The 20,593-nt window shown below is 41.4% G+C and overlaps 2 protein-coding genes across 2 annotated transcripts in view; both read right to left on the bottom strand.

Moving 5' to 3' along the window:
• Positions 1 to 14,219: 14,219 nt before the first annotated feature.
• Positions 14,220 to 16,392, bottom strand: LOC128116062 (enhancer of rudimentary homolog). Its single transcript, XM_052747342.1, has 2 exons — positions 16,387 to 16,392; positions 14,220 to 14,974 (listed from the first exon to the last, which is right to left on the bottom strand). Exons 1-2 carry the CDS (start codon positions 16,390 to 16,392, stop codon positions 14,609 to 14,611), a joined length of 372 nt encoding a protein of 123 aa, XP_052603302.1. The 3' UTR covers positions 14,220 to 14,608.
• A 3,554-nt stretch (positions 16,393 to 19,946) lies between these two features.
• The window catches only part of Qpct (glutaminyl-peptide cyclotransferase), a 30,680-nt gene continuing 30,033 nt past the window's right edge, over positions 19,947 to 20,593 (bottom strand). Inside the window, exon 7 of the mRNA XM_052746330.1 lies at positions 19,947 to 20,585. Within this exon, the coding sequence (XP_052602290.1) occupies positions 20,440 to 20,585 (146 nt within the window). The 3' untranslated portion in view covers positions 19,947 to 20,439. The remainder of the gene's footprint in view (positions 20,586 to 20,593) is intronic.

Here is a 20,593-nt window from a genome sequence, read left to right as displayed (position 1 = left end):
GCTTACACAAGCTGTTTTTAAAAATGTTACTTCACTTAATTAATTAGAATCCTGAGAGTAAAATCCCCAAAGAGCCACACAAGAAAAATAAAATATAGCATGCTCAGATTTCAACGTGGTTGGTGAGTGTGTGTGTGTGTGTTTGTGTGTTTTTTTTTTTTTTTTTTTTTGGTTTTTTTTTTTTTTTTGGTGATGGTGGTAGTTTTATTTTTGTTTCTTGATGTTCCAGACAGGGTTTCTCTGTGTAACAGCCCTAGCTGTCCTGGAACTCACTCTGTAGACCAGGCTGGCCTCGAACTCACAGAGATCCACCTGCCACTCCCTCCCAAGTTCTGGGATTAAAGACATGAGCCACCACACCCAGCCCTTGAATATGTTTTATATTGCAGGATCCAGATTTGAATTCAGCCCCAAGTCCAAAGGTAAAGCCCTTGAACAATACTCTGAGTGGCTACATGGCTCTTAGGCTCAAAGGAGCCCTGAAGATCCTGAGGTTGAGTCTATGCCATTTGCATCTGAGGATAGCAAGGCCCAGAAAACCACCATGATCGACCCAGACAACTAGCAAGAAACACCACAAACTTCACTTCCAAGGACAGTGAGATCCATTGTCCACTTGTTAAGTCAATGTGGTTCCTGGTTCCGGGTGACAGCACTGGGTTTCTGTTCCCACTTAACACCACTTCCCCTTCTCTGGTAACCAGAAACTGGAAGTCCACCCTGTTATTCAATGGCCAAATTGCATCTTCTGAGCTGTCCTTGGTGAACCTTTGAACTTCTGGGGAAAGTGAATGTCCACACAATCGAGTTTCCACTGCTGCAGGGAGCAGAGATGTGGGAGGCAGAGACATCTCATGTGTGATGAACACAAGATCATGAGATAAATTCCCAAGATACAGGAAGTCCCAACGTCACCATCTTCACGAGAACTCCTGATCCCCCTTTTCTCCGCAGCCCCCATATCCGTAAGGCAAAACTTTACCTGAAACACGGAGATCGGGAAGTCAGCGGGGGGTGGGGGGGGGTGGGGGGTGGATAGAGCGGCTGGAATTTAAGTCAAAGAGTCTGAGACCAGAAGCAGAAAGATGAAGGCAAGTTTGAGCATTCCTGAAGGTTATGGTCTTGAAACCGTCCGCTGATAATCTCCGCGTTGATATCTAAAAGCCCTGTCTCTGCTGCTGTCTCTGCCCATTGGTGGGAGTGTGTGTGTCTATAGACCCGGCAAAGACCAGAATGAATTCGCCAACACGTTTTTTTTTTCACTTGACTCAGGCTGACTCCACCTCCTGCTCAGCTTGGCTAAAAATTTCTCCCGGAACTTGTCGCTTTTCCTTCCATTTTTCAAAAAAAATGTCTGCATCCGTGGAAAATGCAACGATCTTTCATTATGAACTCTGATTATCCTCACTAACTAAGGCAAGGGAAAACAAAACACGCTAAGTCGCATCTAGTCACAAGGTCTACCTAAGAGGGTTTCTGACTGTCATTCTGTGCAATTGCCTTTTTTACCAATGTCAACACCACAGACCCCAGAAGGATGCTGAACTGGCCTACAGGGTCAGTTCCAAGTCAAATGCCCACATGCCTCTATCTTCCGCCTTTCATTTGGATCCCCTTGTAAGAATGTCCCTGATTCCATTGCAGTTAATTCATTCATTGGGCAAAGCTCTCAAATGAGGAAAGCAAAGACTGCCTTCGTTGTGTTTCCATTTTGAAAAAGGAAAGCGGATAATAAAAATTAAAAATAGTTAAATAAATCATGCAGCATTTTAGAGCATGATTAAAGAAAGGATACAACACTGCGAAATCAAGATTTCAGTTTTAAATAGAGGGCTCAATGAAGATTTCACAGCAAGATTACAGTTCAATAAGAATCAGAAGAAAAGATATAAATAAATTAGTCAAAAAACTATCTTGCTGGGTAGGGGACTTCTCTAGGCAGAAGAAATAGCTTGTGCGAAGTGTTGCATCATGAGGAATGGAATCATTTTTATAGGGTGGTCTAGTAAAGTTTTTAAAGACACCACTTTGATGGTCTGAATAAATTCCCCAAACTGTGAATTTGATGACAGAGTATCTCCCAGCCTCCTATAATTATGGAATGTGAGTAGTTCGGGTGTGGACCCTGGAATTAGCTTTTGCTAAGAGGAAGAACTGAAAGCAGGGTAGAGAACATGACCAGCTGAACTAGCATGTCACCAGTCAGGTGGTAGGCTTAGGGACAATTGTTCCAGTTCACAGCATCCTCACTGAGGGTAGAGTAATTGCTCTTTGCCTCTCTGTTGTTTGAGACATTAGGATGTGGGTGTAGACTCTAAGATCCTTCTCAAGGCAAGAGAATCCATCTTCCTGTCGTGTGAGACACTAGGATTCATTTATCTCCCCTGCAGATAAGGAGGAGGTTTTGTTCTTGGTTTGGCCTACAGAGACAGAGCTGGTCAGGCCTATATGGACAGAGCTCGTCAGGTCTATACAGAGACAGGAGCAGCAGACCTCTAGCAAGTCTTATTTTCCCATGCATTCTTACCCTGAAATGAGGCTAGCATGCAACTTACCCTAGTTGGATTGTGCTTCATTCAAGGGAACTACTTGAGCTTGGGGACATCCTGCCATGGAGGTGTATTATAAAATTAGCCCATTTTACTCAAGTATTTATTTTCATACCAGTTTTCTGATATCCCTTATTTTGAATATTATTTTACATTAAACAAACTTTAAGTTTACTTTAAACTTGTTTTGAGTTATTTGCTACAGGCTTAACTTTGACAACATATACAGAAGAGTACAAGATATAAATTGGTCTCTCTCCAATCTTGTCTCTGAAAATGAATTATATTTGTATTTAGTATGGCTACATAGTTTTCAGTACATTAAAAAAATTGATCATTTATAAGGGGACTTGTGTGTCTTAATTATCTTTAATAGTTTACAATAAGTAATTTTTGCAAGAGTAGGATTTCATAATTTTGTTTCTTGAGCCAAGCATGGTGATGCACACGTTTAATCCCAGCACTGAGGAAGTAGAGGCAGGTGGATTTCTGTGAGTTTGAAGCCAACCTGGTCTACAGAGTGAGTTTTAGGACAGCCAGGACTGTTATACAGAGAAATCCTGTCTCAAAAAAACAAAGAAAAAACTTAAATTTTGGAAGAGTTATGGTGGTGCATCCCTTTAATCCCAGCACTCATGAGGCAGAGACAGGCAAATCTCTGAGTTCAAAGCCAGCCTGGTCTACAGAGCAAATTCCAGGACAAAAAAAAAAATTAACAATTTTGGATTGAGGCTCTTTTAGCATCAAAATAAACTTTAAACCATAGATATAGTTTATGGGGAGAATTGGAACCTCATTTGTTTTATCTTTATAGTATATTTTTACAAAATATTACAGATTTATGTATTATTTAGTTTTTCTAAATAGCTAAAGCTTAACAAAGTTAAAGATATAAATGATTAGACATACATCTGTAAGTCAGATTTTGTTTACATGAATGAACCATTATAATTTTAGGAATTTATACTTGGCATGTGTAGAAAATTAAGATTGTGCCAGGCGGTGGTGGCGCACGCCTTTAGTCCCAGCACTCGGGAGGCAGAGCCAGGCGGATCTCTGTGAGTTCGAGGCCAGCCTGGACTACCAAGTGAGTTCCAGGAAAGGCGCAAAGCTACACAGAGAAACCCTGTCTCGAAAAACCAAAAAAAAAAAAAAAGATTGCCTATATATGGATTTTTAACTATTAACTCTTTTGTTGAACCAAGAAGGTGTGGGTAGTATTTAGAGAGGTAGACACTCATAATTATATGTAGCCATTTTAACATCTCTCTTTACTAAAAAAAAAAAAATTAATGCCATGAGACATAACATTAACAAATAAACATTATTTGTTGTAAGAAATTTTTCTAGAGGGTGGTGTTAGGCAATATTTGGGGCCTTTACTCATACACAGAACAGTTTTCTATTGTTGTATAGGTGAACCTCCTCTCCATTTCTGTTTTTAGCCTGTATTCCCAGAAAACCTTGACATCTCATATAATTAGGGCCTAATTGCATACAAGGAGCGGCTGAATACTCAGGTGATGGTCCAATGACTCCTTGTGTGAGGGAGTATCATCATCTAACAAGTCCAGCTGTAATTTTTCTAAGGAGGTACGGCTGGAGTTTTGACGACGGTGATTGTTTGGCTCAGAGGGTATTGTGCAACATCACTTTAGTAAGGGAGGATTGAGTCCAAATTACACACATAGAGTGGCACAACAAATTAATATTACCTGTGTGCTGTGTCCATACCGTAAAAACCATTAGACCTTGTAAGTTTCCAGGTAAACCTTATAGAAAACATAAGACAGCACTTATAACTTACGTAGCATGTAGAGGTGGGTTTTTTACATCATAATCATCATTAAATTTATGTTTACGTTATCTAACAGAATTTAGCTGAAAGATCTCTGTTAAAACTATGATGTTGGAGTTCTTATTGAAAGATTTGGACAGAGGGTCCTTTTTAGCCTTCCCATGTATTAGTATCCTGCTAACTGGTTTTATTATAGATACCTTCATACCAGCAGATACATAGTAGTCTCTATTGGAAATAGTTTACCTTTTAGCTGGTTTTAAGCACATGGTATCTTTTTTCCTGGACGTTCCAGTGAATTAAAACAGACAACTTTTCAAGATTATCTATACCCGAGAGACATCTGAACCTCTGTAAGACTGAAGTCCGTGATCTACATATCAATAGCCACTCTGTGTGTGTCAGCAGATGGGGACACACAACCTGAAAATCCTGAGAGGTAAAGAAAAGTCAAACTCAAAGCAAGAGTGGGGGCTTGGTGGGACAGAAACACTGGCAGACCAAAGGCATGAGGCAAAGAAGTCCCCCAAACAAAAAGACTATCCTATCTCAGTCAGGGGAAGCAGGCGTGGCGACCTAATAGAAACAGCAGGCACCAAGCTTGAGGTGTGTAAGTAATGGCAGACAGTCCAGTGTAGCTAGTGAAGAGTGAACAGTAAAGAAGGCTTCAGAGCACGTGAAGGGACAGATCTCAAAGGGTCACGGAGGTCACTATAAGGACACTGACACTTACTCTGAGCATATATGAACCTAGAGGCAATGAGGAGAGCTGCTGTTGTCTGTAAACACGTGGTGGTACTGTTTCAAGACTTGAAGCCAAGGGAGTCTGATCAGATTGTACCCCCATGCAACACCATCAAAACGCAGAACGACAGAACGCTTCGGCATGCTCCTCTGACAAAATATAAGGGAGTCAGCAGTGTTGAGGAGCTCAGTCACATGTCAGAGATGAAGAGACCTGCACTCGACTCAGTGAAGAGACCTACAAATCACAACCTAGAGCTTCCACCAATTTGAGATGAGGAGCCTATTGCCCTTAGACAGGTCCCGTCCTACCTCCTTATGGGAGTTTTTCTAAGGAGGTATCGATGTGTAAGAATCAAGAACACAGGAATAGCTTTAAAGTTTCAACTCTACAGTTGGACTTGTAAACTGGGATTTTAAAATTATTGAACTTTAATCTCTTGATTAAAAAAGTGGCTTGCTGTGGATATCAATCACTTTGTATGCTGTGAATGTTTTGCTTTGATTGATTGATAAATAAAACGCTGATTGGCCAGTAGCCAGGCAGGAAGTATAGTGTAGGCAGGATAGGGAGAGAGGAGAATTCTGGGAAGTGGAAGGCTGAGTCAGGAGATGCTGCCAGCCGCCGCCATGAGAAGTAAGATGTAAAGTACCAGTAAGCCACAAGCCACATGGCAACTTACAGATTAATAGAAATGGGTTAATTTAAGATATAAGAACTGGATAGCAAGGAGCCTGCCACAGCCATACAGTTTATAAGTAATATAAGTCTCTGTGTGTTTACTTGGGTCTGAGCAGCGGCAGGAGCTGGGTGGACTGGAGAAAACTCCAGCTACAGTGGCTTTTAATTAGGCAGGATAGCATGTGCCTGTTATCCTGGTACTTGGGAGGCTAAAGAAGGAGGACCCTGTGGAGGTACACTGAGGGTACTGAAGGCCTAGTCTCTGTTCTATAGTGAGATCCTGGCTTTTTGTTTTTTGAGTTTGGAATATTTTTTTTAAAAAAATAATGTATGGATGTTTTGCCTGTATTTATGTCTGTGTACCACATACATTCCCAGTGCCTACAGAAGTCAGAAGAGAACATAAGATTCCCTGGAACTGGAGTTATAGACTGTTGTGGGCCATCATGTGAGTGCTAGGAACTGAACTCAAGTCCCCTGGAAGAGCAGCAAGTACTCTTATCACTTCAGAGTTATTCCCTCCAATCTCAAGACCCTGCATTTGAAAGATGTTTGTAATAAGACCTGTGATGCTTCCCTTTCAATTCCAAGTAGAGCTTTCTGGAAAAGGGAAGAGGAAGGCGTGGAAGGGATGATGAAGACAGGGAAAAACCCACTTCCACTTCCATCCCACTCACAGGAAGGAAAATGGTCCAGAATCAGAAGGCAGACAATGGAGTCTCCACCCTGGGAGTTTCCTTACTGAGAGCTAGCTGTGGGAGGGAGGGATGGAGATGAGTCAGAAAGCCTCCACTTGAGGTTTAACAGATGCCCACGCAAAGTTTCTTAGACCGAGTTCTTCGCCACCAGAGGAGACAGTCTAAGCCCAAAGGTCTCACTGATGCACAGAAGCCAAAAGGAGGCCAAGTGTGCCTTTGATGGGGAACTGAGGGCAGGATTCTTGCTCAGAGCCTGAAGACGCTTTGACTCCCCCCGACACACGCACACTTCCTCCCTCCTCTGTGAACTTCTGACCTTTTGCTCCTACCCAAGTGTGTGTCTCATCCAGAAACTTCTCCGGCACTGAGCAGAAATCAGAACTGTGTTCTTCTTCACATGTCGTCTTTGTTTGTTTTTGTTTGTTTTTAAACAGATTCTTATGTAGCCCAGGTTAGCCACAAACTCAGTATGTGGCTAAGAATGACTTTGAACCCCCTATTCCTCCTTGTCTCCATTTCCCAAGTTCAGGGCTTGCAGGTATTCATTACCATGCCCAATTCTACATTATTTCTTCACACAGATATTTTTCATCTCCCTTCCCTGGCATTTCTTAAACTGCCATTCTCCTGAAAGAATGAGCTGAGAAGAGACAAGAGGAATATGTAGGGAATCCTCCACCTACCAAACCTTGTGACTACCACTGTAAGTCAGATAGGTTTCTGCTGGAGGACTCCCAAACACAATTTGAAACTGAAGGCCAGATCCAAAGCCTGGAGCTTGAAGTCAGTAGGTCAGGCAAAGTTACCTGACAACCCAACACTCTCTGCTGTGTAGCCTTGCTCTGTGGCTGCATCTGGTCCCTGGTACCTCCTTTCAACCATGTTGGTGAACTTGACCTCTGTTGTTAGATGATTCAAGTTTGGTCTGTCTAGCCAGAAGCCAAAATCTTGTTTCTTTTTATTTCTAACAACTATAGGTTACTTCTAATAACTTGTAATAACTGAAGTCCCAAAGTGAGTCAGTTTGATGTGAAATGGAAATACAAGATACAGTGAAAAAGGACCGACCTGGATGCAATTCTCCAAGCGTGATGTATGGTCACAAGTCATCATATTATATAAATTTACTTGAGTTTTTATGGTTCAATCTTGGCACAGGACAAGACTCCATTGTGGATAGAGACCATGACAACTGGAGCTGGGTCGGGTTGATGCTCAAGGCAGCTAGTAGACCAAAACAGCAGAGAACAAGACATCTTCTAACAGAACATCAAAGGCCCAGACTAAGGATTGTGAATTTCTCACCAAGAGTTCAAAACCGGGGGGGAAAAAATGTTATATTTTCTATAAGGTGACTTCTGATACTGGGCTGGGCCATTTTTAACAGCCCTGAAGGCAACAAATTGGGAGCTAGATGAATACATGACTATTTTTTCAATCACCAAATATTTATTAAACATCTGCTATATGCTCATATTTCTATAAGTCACAAGGAATAAAATAATGAATATAAGAATGATATTGTCCAGGGCTGGAGAGATGGCTCAGCCATTAAAGGCTAGGCTCACAACCAAAAATATAAAAATGGCCTGTCCTCCTGGCTTTTATAATATGATGATTCTTGAGAAAGATTTCCCCAAAAAGTGAGGACAATTTGAAATAAATGTAAGAAAGGAAATGACCTAAATGTCAAGAGATGCATATATATGCATGATATGGACATATAAAGGAAGACTTCTGTGGAAAGACAAAGCAACTGAGTTGGGAGTGAAGGATAATTGTGTATACAGGACAACAAGGTCCATAAACCTCACTGCATCAGGTAAGAGCTGAGCAAGTTCAAGAACAGCAAAGAAGGGTGTGGAGCTATAACAGACGGAGGATGGGAGAAAGTGATTTTTGAGTGAAACTATATTACAAAACCCCTGCTAACTTAGTGCTGTTTGATGGCATCAGGAATGTCAAGCAGAATAGTGATGAGGCTCTACAGCATTTGTGACTTTGAAAGTTGTCTCTGATTATTGCATGGAGTGCAGATGAAGGAGGGCAGAGTGTCCACAAGTCCCACTGGGAGGATGCTCTTACTGCAGGTGACACAGATGAAGAGGAAGAAAACAAGATCAAGGGCAGATCAAAAGCAAGACATGCCAGGATGATTGACACTAATAAGACCAAAGATTAGTGTGTCACTTCCAAGTGGATCATCCTGGTTAAAGGTCCAGGATTGGGAAAGACACATTTCCTCACATGTAAAATTCATCCAACAAGTATTTAATAAGTATCTATTATGGGACAAGTGCTGGGCTGCTCACCCAGGCTTCAGAAGGCAATTCAACAAAGTCCTTGCTCTTCTTGTGAGCTTACATTCTAGAGGAGAAAGAAATACTATAAGCCGGGCGGCGGCAGTGGCACACGCCTTTAATCCCAGCACTTGGGAGGCAGAGCCAGGCTGATCTCAGTGAGTTCAAGACCAGCCTGGTCTACAGAGCGAGATCCAGGACAGGCACCAAAACTACCCAGAGAAACCCTATCTCGGAAAAAAAAAAAAAGAGAGAGAAAGAAAAAGAAAAAGAAAAGAAATACTATACAAACAAGCAAAGAGATAACATCCACAAGTGTTATTTTTTTTTGTTTTTTTTTTGTTGTTGTTTTGTTTTTTTTTTGGTTTTTCGAGACAGGGTTTCTCTGTGTAGCTTTGCGCCTTTCCTGGGACTCACTTGGTAGCCCAGGCTGGCCTCGAACTCACAGAGATCCGCCTGGCTCTGCCTCCCGAGTGCTGGGATTAAAGGTGTGCGCCACCACCACCCGGCCACAAGTGTTATTTTTAAAAGAACAAGAAGGGACTCACTTGGCATGAGAAACCTCCATTTCAATTGTTAATTAGGGTAGCCCAAGTGACTCCCAAAACAATATAGGCTATTGCTGTTAGCCTTAGTTGCTTCTCAGAGGTTAAAGAAAAGGCCCTTTTGTTGAAGACACAATGCACTTTAGACATAGGACTCCAAAGATCCAAGCTGGATTTATCCTGAAAGCCTCCTTTCCGTGTTCTAGCTTTCATAGACCAGAACATACTGTGCAAGCTGCCTAGGGAGGGAGGCAACAGTGGCTATCCAGCTGTGGCGTAGCAGCACAACACTGAAATCACAACAATGACCAGCATAGCAAGTTATCCCTAAAAGTGGAACAGTGGCACTCATAGCTTGGTGGTAACCAACGGCTGTCTAATTGGACTTACGACACACCCAATGGTAGGGAAATCATTCCAGATATTAGAAACTTTGCCAACTGCATGGAATTAGGGAGGTGATGGATCTTAGAGGAGGGTCTACAGGTACCACTTTAATAGGCCAGCATTACTCCTAACTGCATTCTAAAATTTAACCTTATACCCACAGATAAGTGTAACTCACTCCCCATCAAAGAAGTTACTACTCCTTACAGCAAACAAATCACTACAGAAAACCACAACTGGTCATAATGCAAAAATCAACGGCCTGTGGGACATCTACAACACAACTCCTAGACCTAAGGCTCTACCCCCCTCACAGAATATGGAAGTCGGGTGGTAGAGTGTTTATAAGAGCTAGAAGACCAGGAAGTCTGCTGTGAGCTCTTATCTCCTAGAAATGACAAGGAAAATATAACCATTATACCTCAATAACATGGCTGCTTAAAGGAGACCTAAACAATGGCAGTATCTATAGACATGCTAACAAAGAAAGGGAGAATCTCACAGGCTCCCACCCCTAGACAAAGAACTGCAGAACTGCTAGTGACTGCTGACAGAGCAAGAGTTAGCCTCCCCCAGGGATGAGTCCCCTAATCGGTTATCCAGTACAAAGTGGTCAGCCTTGAAATTATAGACACACAAGCAACAAAAATGGGTTCAGCGGGTTGTAGGCATCTATTTATACACATGTATATCATTACATATATAATTACTACATATATATATAATCAAAGAAAAGGGCCCATCACTTTGAAAGGGTGTGAAGGGGGACACAGGAGAGATTGGGAGAAGAAAGGGAAAGAAGGAAGTGATGTCCTTGTATTTTAGTTTCAAAAATAAGGAACCGGCTCACAGGTTTGGGTTTCCAAGAAACCAGAGCTTAAGAAAAACCCTTATGGCTAATGTTCTGTAAGAGGGGGTGCAATTTCAGGGAAGTAAAAATGAAGGGAGCAGGAAGCGGGGTAGGAAAGAGAGGAAGGCCAATGCAAGGGATGTCTCCAAGGTGACCAGCTTTGCATCAGATGACACCTGGCTCTCCATACCGGTCTCCTCTAGAGACACCGCTTCTCAGAGGAGACCATGGGGGAGAGGTCAGTAACTAAGCCCTGGTCTCTTTGTGTAGCTCATCCATTTAAGTGCTTTATACAAGGCCTGCATTTCTGAGTTGTATCACCTGTACCCTCCAGGCAGCCTCTGAAGGAACCAGATCCTTCTTGAGTCCAGCTGGGTCAAACTTGGAGCACACTGTGTCACTGAGAATGTGAAATGAAAATGCCTAAAACTGAAAACAAAATTCATGGTGTTGATGATTTCAGGGGTTTCTTTTATTTATTTTACATACCAACCACAGTTTCCCCTCCCTCCTCTCATCCCATTCTTTCCCCCTACCTCCTTCCTATTCCCCCAACCCACTCCTCAGAAAGGGTAAGGCCTCCCGTGGGAGTCAACAAAACATGGCATACCAAGTTGAGGCAGAACCAAGCCTCCCTGCATCAAGGCTGAGCAAGGCATCTCACCTTAGGGAGTAGGTTCCAAAAAGCCAACTCATGCACCAGGGTCAGATCCTGGTCCCGCTGCTAGGGGCCCCACAAATAAACCAAGCTACACAACTATCACCCACATGCAGAGGCCTTAGGTCAGTCCCATGCAGGCTCCCTAGCTGTCAGTCTAGAGTCCATGAGCTCCCACAAGCTCAGTTCAGCTGTCTCTGTGGATTTCCCTGTCATGATCTTGACCTCCCTTGCTCCTTTCTCTCTTCAACTTGGTTCTCGGAGCTCGGTCCAGTGCTTGGCTATGGTGCTGATGATTTCTAAGGCCAGCTTTCAGTTTCAACAAAATTAGATTCAATCCTTGACTAACAATCTCAATTCTGCTCTGTTCATGCAGCGGGCTGACAATGACCTTGACAGACACTTATGACCTAGCTCACCCTCTACATTGGCCTGATAACAATTGTGGACATCTGAGGATTGGTATAAGAAGTAGATGTTTTTTGAGGTTAAGAGGCTAAGTAGTGACTGAACTAGGATTTTGAGCAGAACTTCTGGACTAAAACACTCATAGTCTATAAGCCTTTCCCTCTCAAGTTGACCTTAGTCTTCAGCTTTACAGTCTACTGACCTCAATGAACCAGGTCTCCTCCATCTCTGTCGGTTTCCTTTGGCAGGGAAGTTCACCTTTCTGGGAACACTCTTCACACTCTTCAGGGTCGTAAATTTTTCTTGGTTCCTGATATGGTGTGATTTCTCCATCTTCTGTCAAATTGGAATGTTAATAAGTTTGACCTTCTTCCCTTAGATCAGTGGTTCTCAACCTTGTGGTGATATAGTGTTCCCCAAAATATTGTGAACCCTAATAAACTTATCTGGGGTCAGAGAACAGAACAGCCACTAGGAACTAGGCTGGTTAAGCTTTTAGGCTTTTAAGCAGCGCAGTTCAGCTGAGAGGCATCCAGTCTGAGGAAACAGAATCAGCTGAGGAATTGGCAAGGTGAGGTGGCTGTGGCTTGTTCTGCTTCTCTGATCTTTCAGCATTCACCCCAATACCTGGCCCCGGGTTTGTTTTTATTAATAAGAACTTTTAAGATTCCTGCTACACAACCTTCCTGATGCTGTGAGCCTTTAATACAGTTCCTCTTGTTATGGTGACCCCCAACCATAAAATCAATTTTGTTTCTACTTCATAACTGTAAGTTTGCTAGTGTTAAGAATTGTAAGGTAAATATTTTTGGAGATAGAGATTTGTCAGTGGATTTGTGACCCACAGGTTAAGAACTTCTGCCTTAGATGAAGCTTTTCAAGTTCTTTCCAGAGAAATGAGAAAGAAATAATTATCTTGAAGACATGAGAGTTCCATTGACGCAACTCTGTTTTCCTTTAACAAACACATTTCACTCCAGGAAACAGAATGATGAATGCAGGCAACTGAATTTAGGAATCGCCAATCTATATTTGCAATGTTTAAGCCAGTGTGCACTACAACTCCTGTAGTGTTCTTCTAACACTCTGACCTCATGTTTTATAAGCTTTGATGAAATATCAAGTATGTTCTTATTCTCAAAGACCGTTGTAATACCACATTGTTTGTATGATAAGAGAAGGACAAGATGGTACCCCATACCTTAGGATCTGCAATGAGTTACCCAACTTGCTTGCTCTGATGGACATTTTGCTCTTGTTTATAAAGCATCATTTCACTACACCTTTGGAACCATATCTTGTCCCACCTTTATCATTGCAGTTTGGTACAGGCTCCTTCCCCGAGATGTACCCAAGTTCAATCAGTGTGTTTCATCCCCCATCCAAGCCTGGATCACCAAAGGCCCTGGAACTCATTTGAATCTACAGTAAACAAACCTAAGACTTTGTGGAATGTTGTTCAGAGGACAGACTCTCCTCTCATTAAAACTGAAGTTATGGGAATATGAACCTAGCTAGCATCTGTCTTGACTATGGGAAGAGCTTGGAGTACACTCAGCAAAGGGCAGAGCAGGTGGATAAAAAGAAAAAAGATTTGGCTTCTCTTGTTTGCCTGCAGCTTCCTATTTTGGTCAGATAAATTAGAATTGGTTGGTTGGTTGGCTTTATTTTTTTCAAAGGTTGTTTTGGTTTGGTTTCGTCACTTGGAATCAAAAGAACCTTGAATGCTCATATCTAAATGTTGATATTTGAACATCTAAAATTAGGATATTGAAAACTAGTCAACATTTCCCATTGATGATATGATGGGCATAAAGGTTGAAAAATTCCTTGTTGTATAAATTGTCCTGAAATCAAGTACCCTCATGTTCCAACACACACACACACACACACACACACACACACACACACACACACACACACACAAAATGTTCTCTAGCCAAGTAGTTCTATCTCATGATGAAAATCAATAAACTGGAAATCCAGCCTGAAAGTAGCTATGCCATATATTGATAATTAAAGTCCTTAGAATCCTATCTTGGCACCAACAGAGAATAATCTAATTTCTATGTTCCTTTCCTTAGGAAATGAGGATAATAGTATCAACATCATGGGTAAGTCTATCAAAAAGTGTGGCAATAAAATACTTGACATGACATAACTCTAACATAATTAAAATGGATCACTAACATTCTCAAAAGAAATATCCTAAATACTTAACTACTTTTGTCTTAAATAATTTGCCCAATTAGAAAGGGAAATAAAATCTAAAATTTTAAAGTGATTTTAGAAGCTTTAATTCTTTTTTTTTAAATTAAAACTGCTCAGCCATTAGCTCAGGCTAACTACTGACTAGCTCTTACATTTAAACTCAGTCCATTTCTGTTAATCTATATGTTGTCACGTGTTCCATGGCTTTACCTGTGTGCCGTTTCATGCTGCTCCCTGGATGGCGGGCTGGCATCTCCTGACTCAGCCTCCCTCTTCCCAGAACTCTCCTTGTCTGCTTATCCCACCTATACTTCCTGCCTGGCTACTGGCCAATCAGCATTTTATTATTATTATTTTTTTTTTTTTTTTTTTTTTTTTTTTTTTTTTTTTTTTTTACAGAACATTTTTTATTTTTCACTAAGACTTTCCCAGAGGACATAACTAAGCTCGTCACCATCCCTACCCCCCACAAAGGGTTAGTGCACTCACTGCTGTAAAGCAGATACAAACAGTTTCCAGGACTGGAACCAACCTTAACTGGCAAAGAACACTTTCTCTCTGAATTATCATAAAAATGTTTAAGTAAAAAAAGAAAGGAAAGGAGCAAAGGGGCAACGGTGGTTTCGAATGAAAAGATCATTCACTATCGTGTCATACATTCAATCTTGGCTCTAGTAACAAAATGGAAACAGGGTTACTATCATACAAAATGTTCACTACAGCACGCTGTATGCACCTGTTCCAAGCCCACCCTCAGCCCCTAATGCTTCCAACTCAACTACTTCCCAGCCTGTTGGGCCTGTCGACGAAGGAGCACGTAGATCTTCTCTTTGATCCAGTCTTTGTTATAAGGCTGGTACGTCTGTGTATCAGCTCGGTAAACAAGACAGCTGAGATCTGCCAGATCATCGATAAAGTCAAACAACTGACTGATATCGTATGTGATGGAGGGGCTGTTGGGATTCATTCTCTTCAGATGTTCTTCATACATTTTACAAACACCTTCCATGCACTCATTCACAGACTCATAGTCCGCGTAAGTTCTGCCTTCTGGTCTCTTGGTAGGCTGTACCAACAAAATGGTGTGAGACTCGCCCCCACCAGCAGGCGGGCGCGCAGCCGCAAGGCGGACCAGGTCCGGGGCCTACAGCGAGGCCCCGCGTCTCAGCGTCGGGAAGGGGAAGGGTTATTATTTTTTTTATTAAGAGATTTTATATTCATTTTACATACCAACCACAGATTCCCCTGTCCTCCCTCCTCCACCCCCCAGCCTTCTCCCTGAACCCACCCCCCATTCCTACCTCCTCCAAGGCAAGGTCTCCCATGGGGAGTCATCAGAGCCTGGTACATTCAGTTGAGGCAGGTCCACACCCCTCCTCCCTGCACCAAGGCTGTGCAAAGTGTCTCTCCATAGGCACTAGGTTCTTAAAAGCTGGTTCATGCACTAGGGACGGGTCCCGATCCCACTGCCTGGGGGCCCCCAACACAGTTCTATCAATAAAAGATGAAAATGAGTTACAAATCTAATGCATCCATCCATTATTTTTATAGACTGCCTTAACTAAGTCTCCAGCAAGAGCAGTTAGCTTGGAGGATAGATGTGGAATTTGTTTTAACAAGAAAATGGGCCCAAGTGCTCCTGTAAGCCTCATCAGAACAGCAGAGAAATTGGTGGCTAGGAGTCAGCTCCCCTCATTCACATCTCTACATTGATCGCTCCAGCGACATAATTCACTACATGTCAGTCTTGCTTAGCCAAACCCACAAATATTAAATCCATGCACGCCAAGGACCTTTTGTACCCACAGTGCTAAGTAGGTGAAAGATAAAAACATTTCCAGGGCTATTTGTAAGTAGTGTTATTTATACTTCATCGGTTTTCAATTTTGCTTTTGTTACCTTCGTAGTATTTGTGATGTTGAGTGTTTCGCTTTAAGCCACTTTGCTTTCTCTTCTTGGCAAGTGTGTGATCTTAGTATTAATTCTCAAATAGTCTAAACCCTCCACTGGCAAATTTGGAGACGTAGGGAGGTTGGACCATGTTCCATGCATTGCCTTTGAAATATGAGCATAATGCAATGACTTCACTTTGCGTGAGCATGCAAACCAAGCTGAGGCTGAGAGATCCAGCCACGACACAGGCAGCCCTTTCATCCAGCGTGCTTCAAGACGGTCATAAATTATGGCTGTTGGATGTATTGCCAGGATTCTGGAGCCAATTTTCATGGGTAAGAGGATTTGAGGAGTATCCGCTACCACCCTACTACTCAATTAGCTAACCAATATCACTCCTCTCCACAATGGTGGCTTTATACCATGGCTTCTGCCCCATACAGCAGAAACGTCATTTTACTTTTTGAAGACTGAAAAAGATAAAGTGTGGGTGTCAGAGAATTAATACTCAAGGCGGAAGTAAGGCAAACCACTTCAAAACTACTTGTAGAGTTTCAGGCTACGTGCACAGTAGCCCTGAAACTGAGAGAAACCTCGATTTTCTTACATTCATCTTTGAAAGCTAAAGTAGGCAGGAAGAGTGCCTATGAAGAATATCCATACCTTCATGGATAGAAAATTTAAGTAACGCCCCATATTAGCTTGGCTTTGGGTTAGTGAATAGCTACCTCGTCTTCTCTTTACTTCCGTGATCCCCACGCCTTCCTTCATCAAGTTTAGAGCTTCCAAAAATGCTGAGATGCTATATTTGTCAGAGCAGAATATGGTGAACTTTAGTAGCACCTCACGCCGTGCTCTTACAGCATGGAATAATCTAGAGTCCTGGCCATACCTCCTTTGAAGTAATCTCCAGCTGGACTGGCTAGATGGGGCAAATGTTCAGCTTTTCACATGATTTGTTTTTTCCTGGGGAACCATAATCCATGTGTTTCTTTGACGAACAAAAGAAGCTTCACAAAACACAGTGTTTAAGGAGCCGGAGCTAGGGCTGCAAACATGGTCTGCTTTGTTCTTCTGGGAACTGGTTCCTGTCTAAAACATTTCTCCATTGTAAGGATCTGTCTTTTCTCCTCCAGCCACAGCCCTCAAGCTCCAATAACAGGCTCGTGACATTTTTTTTAGATACCAAAGTTATGAATACTCTTTTATGAATATCTTCCTTTGAACTCACATCTTGAAGAAGAAAAATAGCCCTACACATTGCCGGGTTGACACTCATAGGCAAAACATACAAATTGTTCTCTTAGGGGCTGTTAAATGCTCCCAAATGCACAATGAAAAATTCCTGATGCAGGATAATGTGTATGAGCTCTGCCTCTGCAGCTGTAATTCTCAAAAAAAAAAAAAAAAAAAAAAAAAGTAATGTTTCTGACTGGCGTCAATTACACAAAATGCATTTCAGAGATTACTACCAAAATTCATGCTGCCCCCGCGTGTCTCCCCTTATGACATCATGATTGCTTCCTTCGGATTCACACAGGCTCTTCATGATAGAGAATGGTGCCCTGTTGCAAAGCAAGGAAGCCTTCGTTGCATTAAGCTGCTTATGTTTTCACTTTCCCCCCATATCCCATTTCAACACATCCTCCAACCTCCTCTAAAAATAATTCCATGAATGCCAACTCAACAGATTACAGTAGATCGCCCATTAACTTCACTCTCCCTCAAAAGGAGCTTATCATTTCGGCTTCTAATTCTGTCTGCAGCACTATCAAACTGCAGTCAGATTCCTGACTGAAACTTACTTTCCTGTGGCTTCTTATCACTTAAACCATGCATCATCAACACAGCTCCTTCTTTTCTGGTGTTAAAAGGAATGTATCTCCCACAAACTCGTTTTAATTATTTTCTGTGTATAAAAAAAAAACTAATCTAGAAAACCTAGCTCCCTTTAATCCCACTTTGTGGCTTAGATTCTTTAGGCCTGGGGCCCCTTGCGTTCATTTCTGTCATCCTCAGGCTGATGCAAAAATAGCCTTTGGTATGGCAGAGAAATTAATCTGCATAGAGGTGACGTGCCTTTGATCCCTAACACCGTGAAGTGAATCTTAGCGACGAAGGTTCGAGAATGTGACCCAGACTGAGGGAATGACCTGGGAAATGTTCAATATGCAACTGTCACTTCGTTTTTAACATTAACAATATCATGGAAAGTTCTAGACCACAGAATATGTGTGAGCTTTAAGGCCAGACTCTAAAATTCTGGGTTCAGATTCCACTTTTGTCTTACATTGGTTACATAATTTTGAAGAATACAGTGAACTATTCTGTACGCCATAAAATAAGGGTACGCCGTAAAATAAAATCCTCACTCCTGAGGTGGTGTGAGGATTGCACTGGGAAAAAAAATATACAAGACACTTCTAGTATTGCCTGTCACTCAGCATTATCGTTCAGTAAGTATTTGCTCTTGGTAGAGAGGTAGCTCAGCTGATAGAGTACTTGCCTAGCATGCACAAAGCCCTGGTGTTCCATCCCTGGAGCCTCAGAAACTGCAGGCAATGGCATGTCCGTAATCTCAGATGGAAAGGGGATAACCAGAAGTTCAAAGTAGTCTCGCCTACATCGTGAGTTCAAGGTCAGAATGGCATAAATGAGACTATGTCTCAAAAAAGAAAAGAAAAAGGTAAGTGGAGCTGGTGAGATGACTCAGTGGTTATGAACACTTGCCCTTGCAGAGGACCCAGGTTTGGTTCCCAGCACGCACATGGTGGCTCGCGACCCTCTGTCACAATTCCAGAGGATCTGATGTCTTCTTTTGACCTCCCAGGGCATCAGGCACATGCATGGTGCACATGTATACACACCAGCAAAACAGTCACACAGATAACATAAAGCAAATATGTGTTTAAAAAGCTTTAAAGTTAAGTTCCAAAGACACAACCTCCTTACACACTTAGAAACAGCATTGTAAAATAAAACGAAATCCTAGAACAATCTAACTGTGTAAAATATGCAATTGCAATGTTTTATATAGTATAGTGACTATACTATTGTACATAATTATGCAATTGCATCACTAAAATTAAATATTTTCCCTTTCCCATCTAGAACTTACATTTTAGACAGTAAATTACATTCCATTACTTCCACTGTTATTAAACTTAAAGCCAACAATGTTTCACAACTAGCCCGGCTTATGTCACTCTCTACCTACCCTCAGAAAAATAACTGAATATTTACTCCATGTCTGCCCTGAACACAGAACCTAGAGAGAGCAGTTGCTGTGGAATAATGCTTTTGTATACTGGTTTAATAAAACACTAATTAGCCAGTAGCCAGGCATGAAGAATAGGCAGGATAAACAGACAAGGAGAATTCTGGGAAGAGGAAGGCTGAGTCAGGAGACACCAGCCTGCCGTCCAGGGAGCAGCATGCAATGAATGACACACAGGTAAAGCCACGGAACACATGGCAACATATAGATTAACAGAAATGAGCTGAGTTTAAGTGTAAGAGCTAGTCAGTAGTTAGCCTGAGCTAACGGTGAAGCAGTTTTAATTAATATAAGCCTCTGTGTGTTTGTTTGGGTCTGAGTGGCTGCAGACCAGGCAAGACACAGGAAAACTTCTGGCTACAAGCAGCGGCCTCAACTAACCTCATTTATATGGAATGATCAATTTCCCTAAGTGTTCATTTGATCAAGATTGTTATTTATAGATAAGTGTTTCCTATCTCTAAAGATAATCCAGGATGCCTAAGTGTCTCCAGAAAAAAAAAAAATGCCATACTCTACCAAACCCGAATACCAGAAAATCTAATTGCAAGAAAATTATCAGTTTATGTGCTACTGTTATGATACCTCAACATCAACTCTTGAGGATGCACTTGGGGGTCCTTTTCTGTCTTTATCTCAACCCAAGATCCAAACAGCAAATATGTATCTTATAATTACATTAATGGGAAAGCCTTCCAAAATTAGAGATATGGTTTGATTATATTTATATAAGAAATATGTGCAATAAAAACTGAGACCCACTAAAGAGGCCATAGTGATTCTGTTAATATAATGTGATTATACTTTTGTATCCTTTTTCAATTGTTTTGTTACCGACTATATCACTTTTACAAAAAAAAATTAAGGTGTAAAACTCTAGAAAACTGGATTATGCATTAAAACACACACTTTCTCACTTATGGACATGGAAAACAAACTCACTATATAACATTTAATTCAAACTTTAATTTCCAAGAAATAAACTCCACAAATCTTTCTTGAAGAAATTTAAGGGCTGTCAAAATACATGTCTGTGTTATATTACATAACACGAAATATAAGACACTATATAACATAACATATAAAACTACAGCTATATATTGTACACCATCATCATATTTAAGTAGTGTATAAACGTCCATGATATTGATAAGTAAATCTAATGTCATTTTAAAACTTTCATCTAAAAGAGTTTCAAAAGTTATTTATTTTTTATTTCTTTGCATGTTCCTTTCTCATCTCTAGATGAAAACTAATGAGCACTTAAAGGCATCATAGAATTCTACGGTTCACTGATCACATATCCAAAAACACCTACAGGATGAATCTATAGGACGGAAGTTTTACATACAACATTTATCTGGAATCAGATTATTTAAACACCAACTTGACTTTTGAATTTGATACAGAAGCAATCACCACGAACTAAACTCAAATATTTACAAGTGAAGGTATTCTAACACGAAGACTTGAATGATTTTGTTTAGGTTGTCAATGGTTGACTCATTCAGATTGTCTTCATTGTCGTCCATGGTGTGCCAGACTTCAGGGAAAGGAGAAGCTATCAAATGAAGAACTGGAACACCTAGTACG

This window comes from Peromyscus californicus, unplaced genomic scaffold, assembly GCF_007827085.1.
Source record: "Peromyscus californicus insignis strain IS unplaced genomic scaffold, ASM782708v3 Scaffold_1__1_contigs__length_55948999, whole genome shotgun sequence".
Classification (NCBI taxonomy): Eukaryota; Metazoa; Chordata; class Mammalia; order Rodentia; family Cricetidae; genus Peromyscus; species Peromyscus californicus.
The sequence above is the reverse complement of the archived record's forward strand: the minus strand, read 5'-3'. Positions and strand labels throughout refer to the sequence as shown.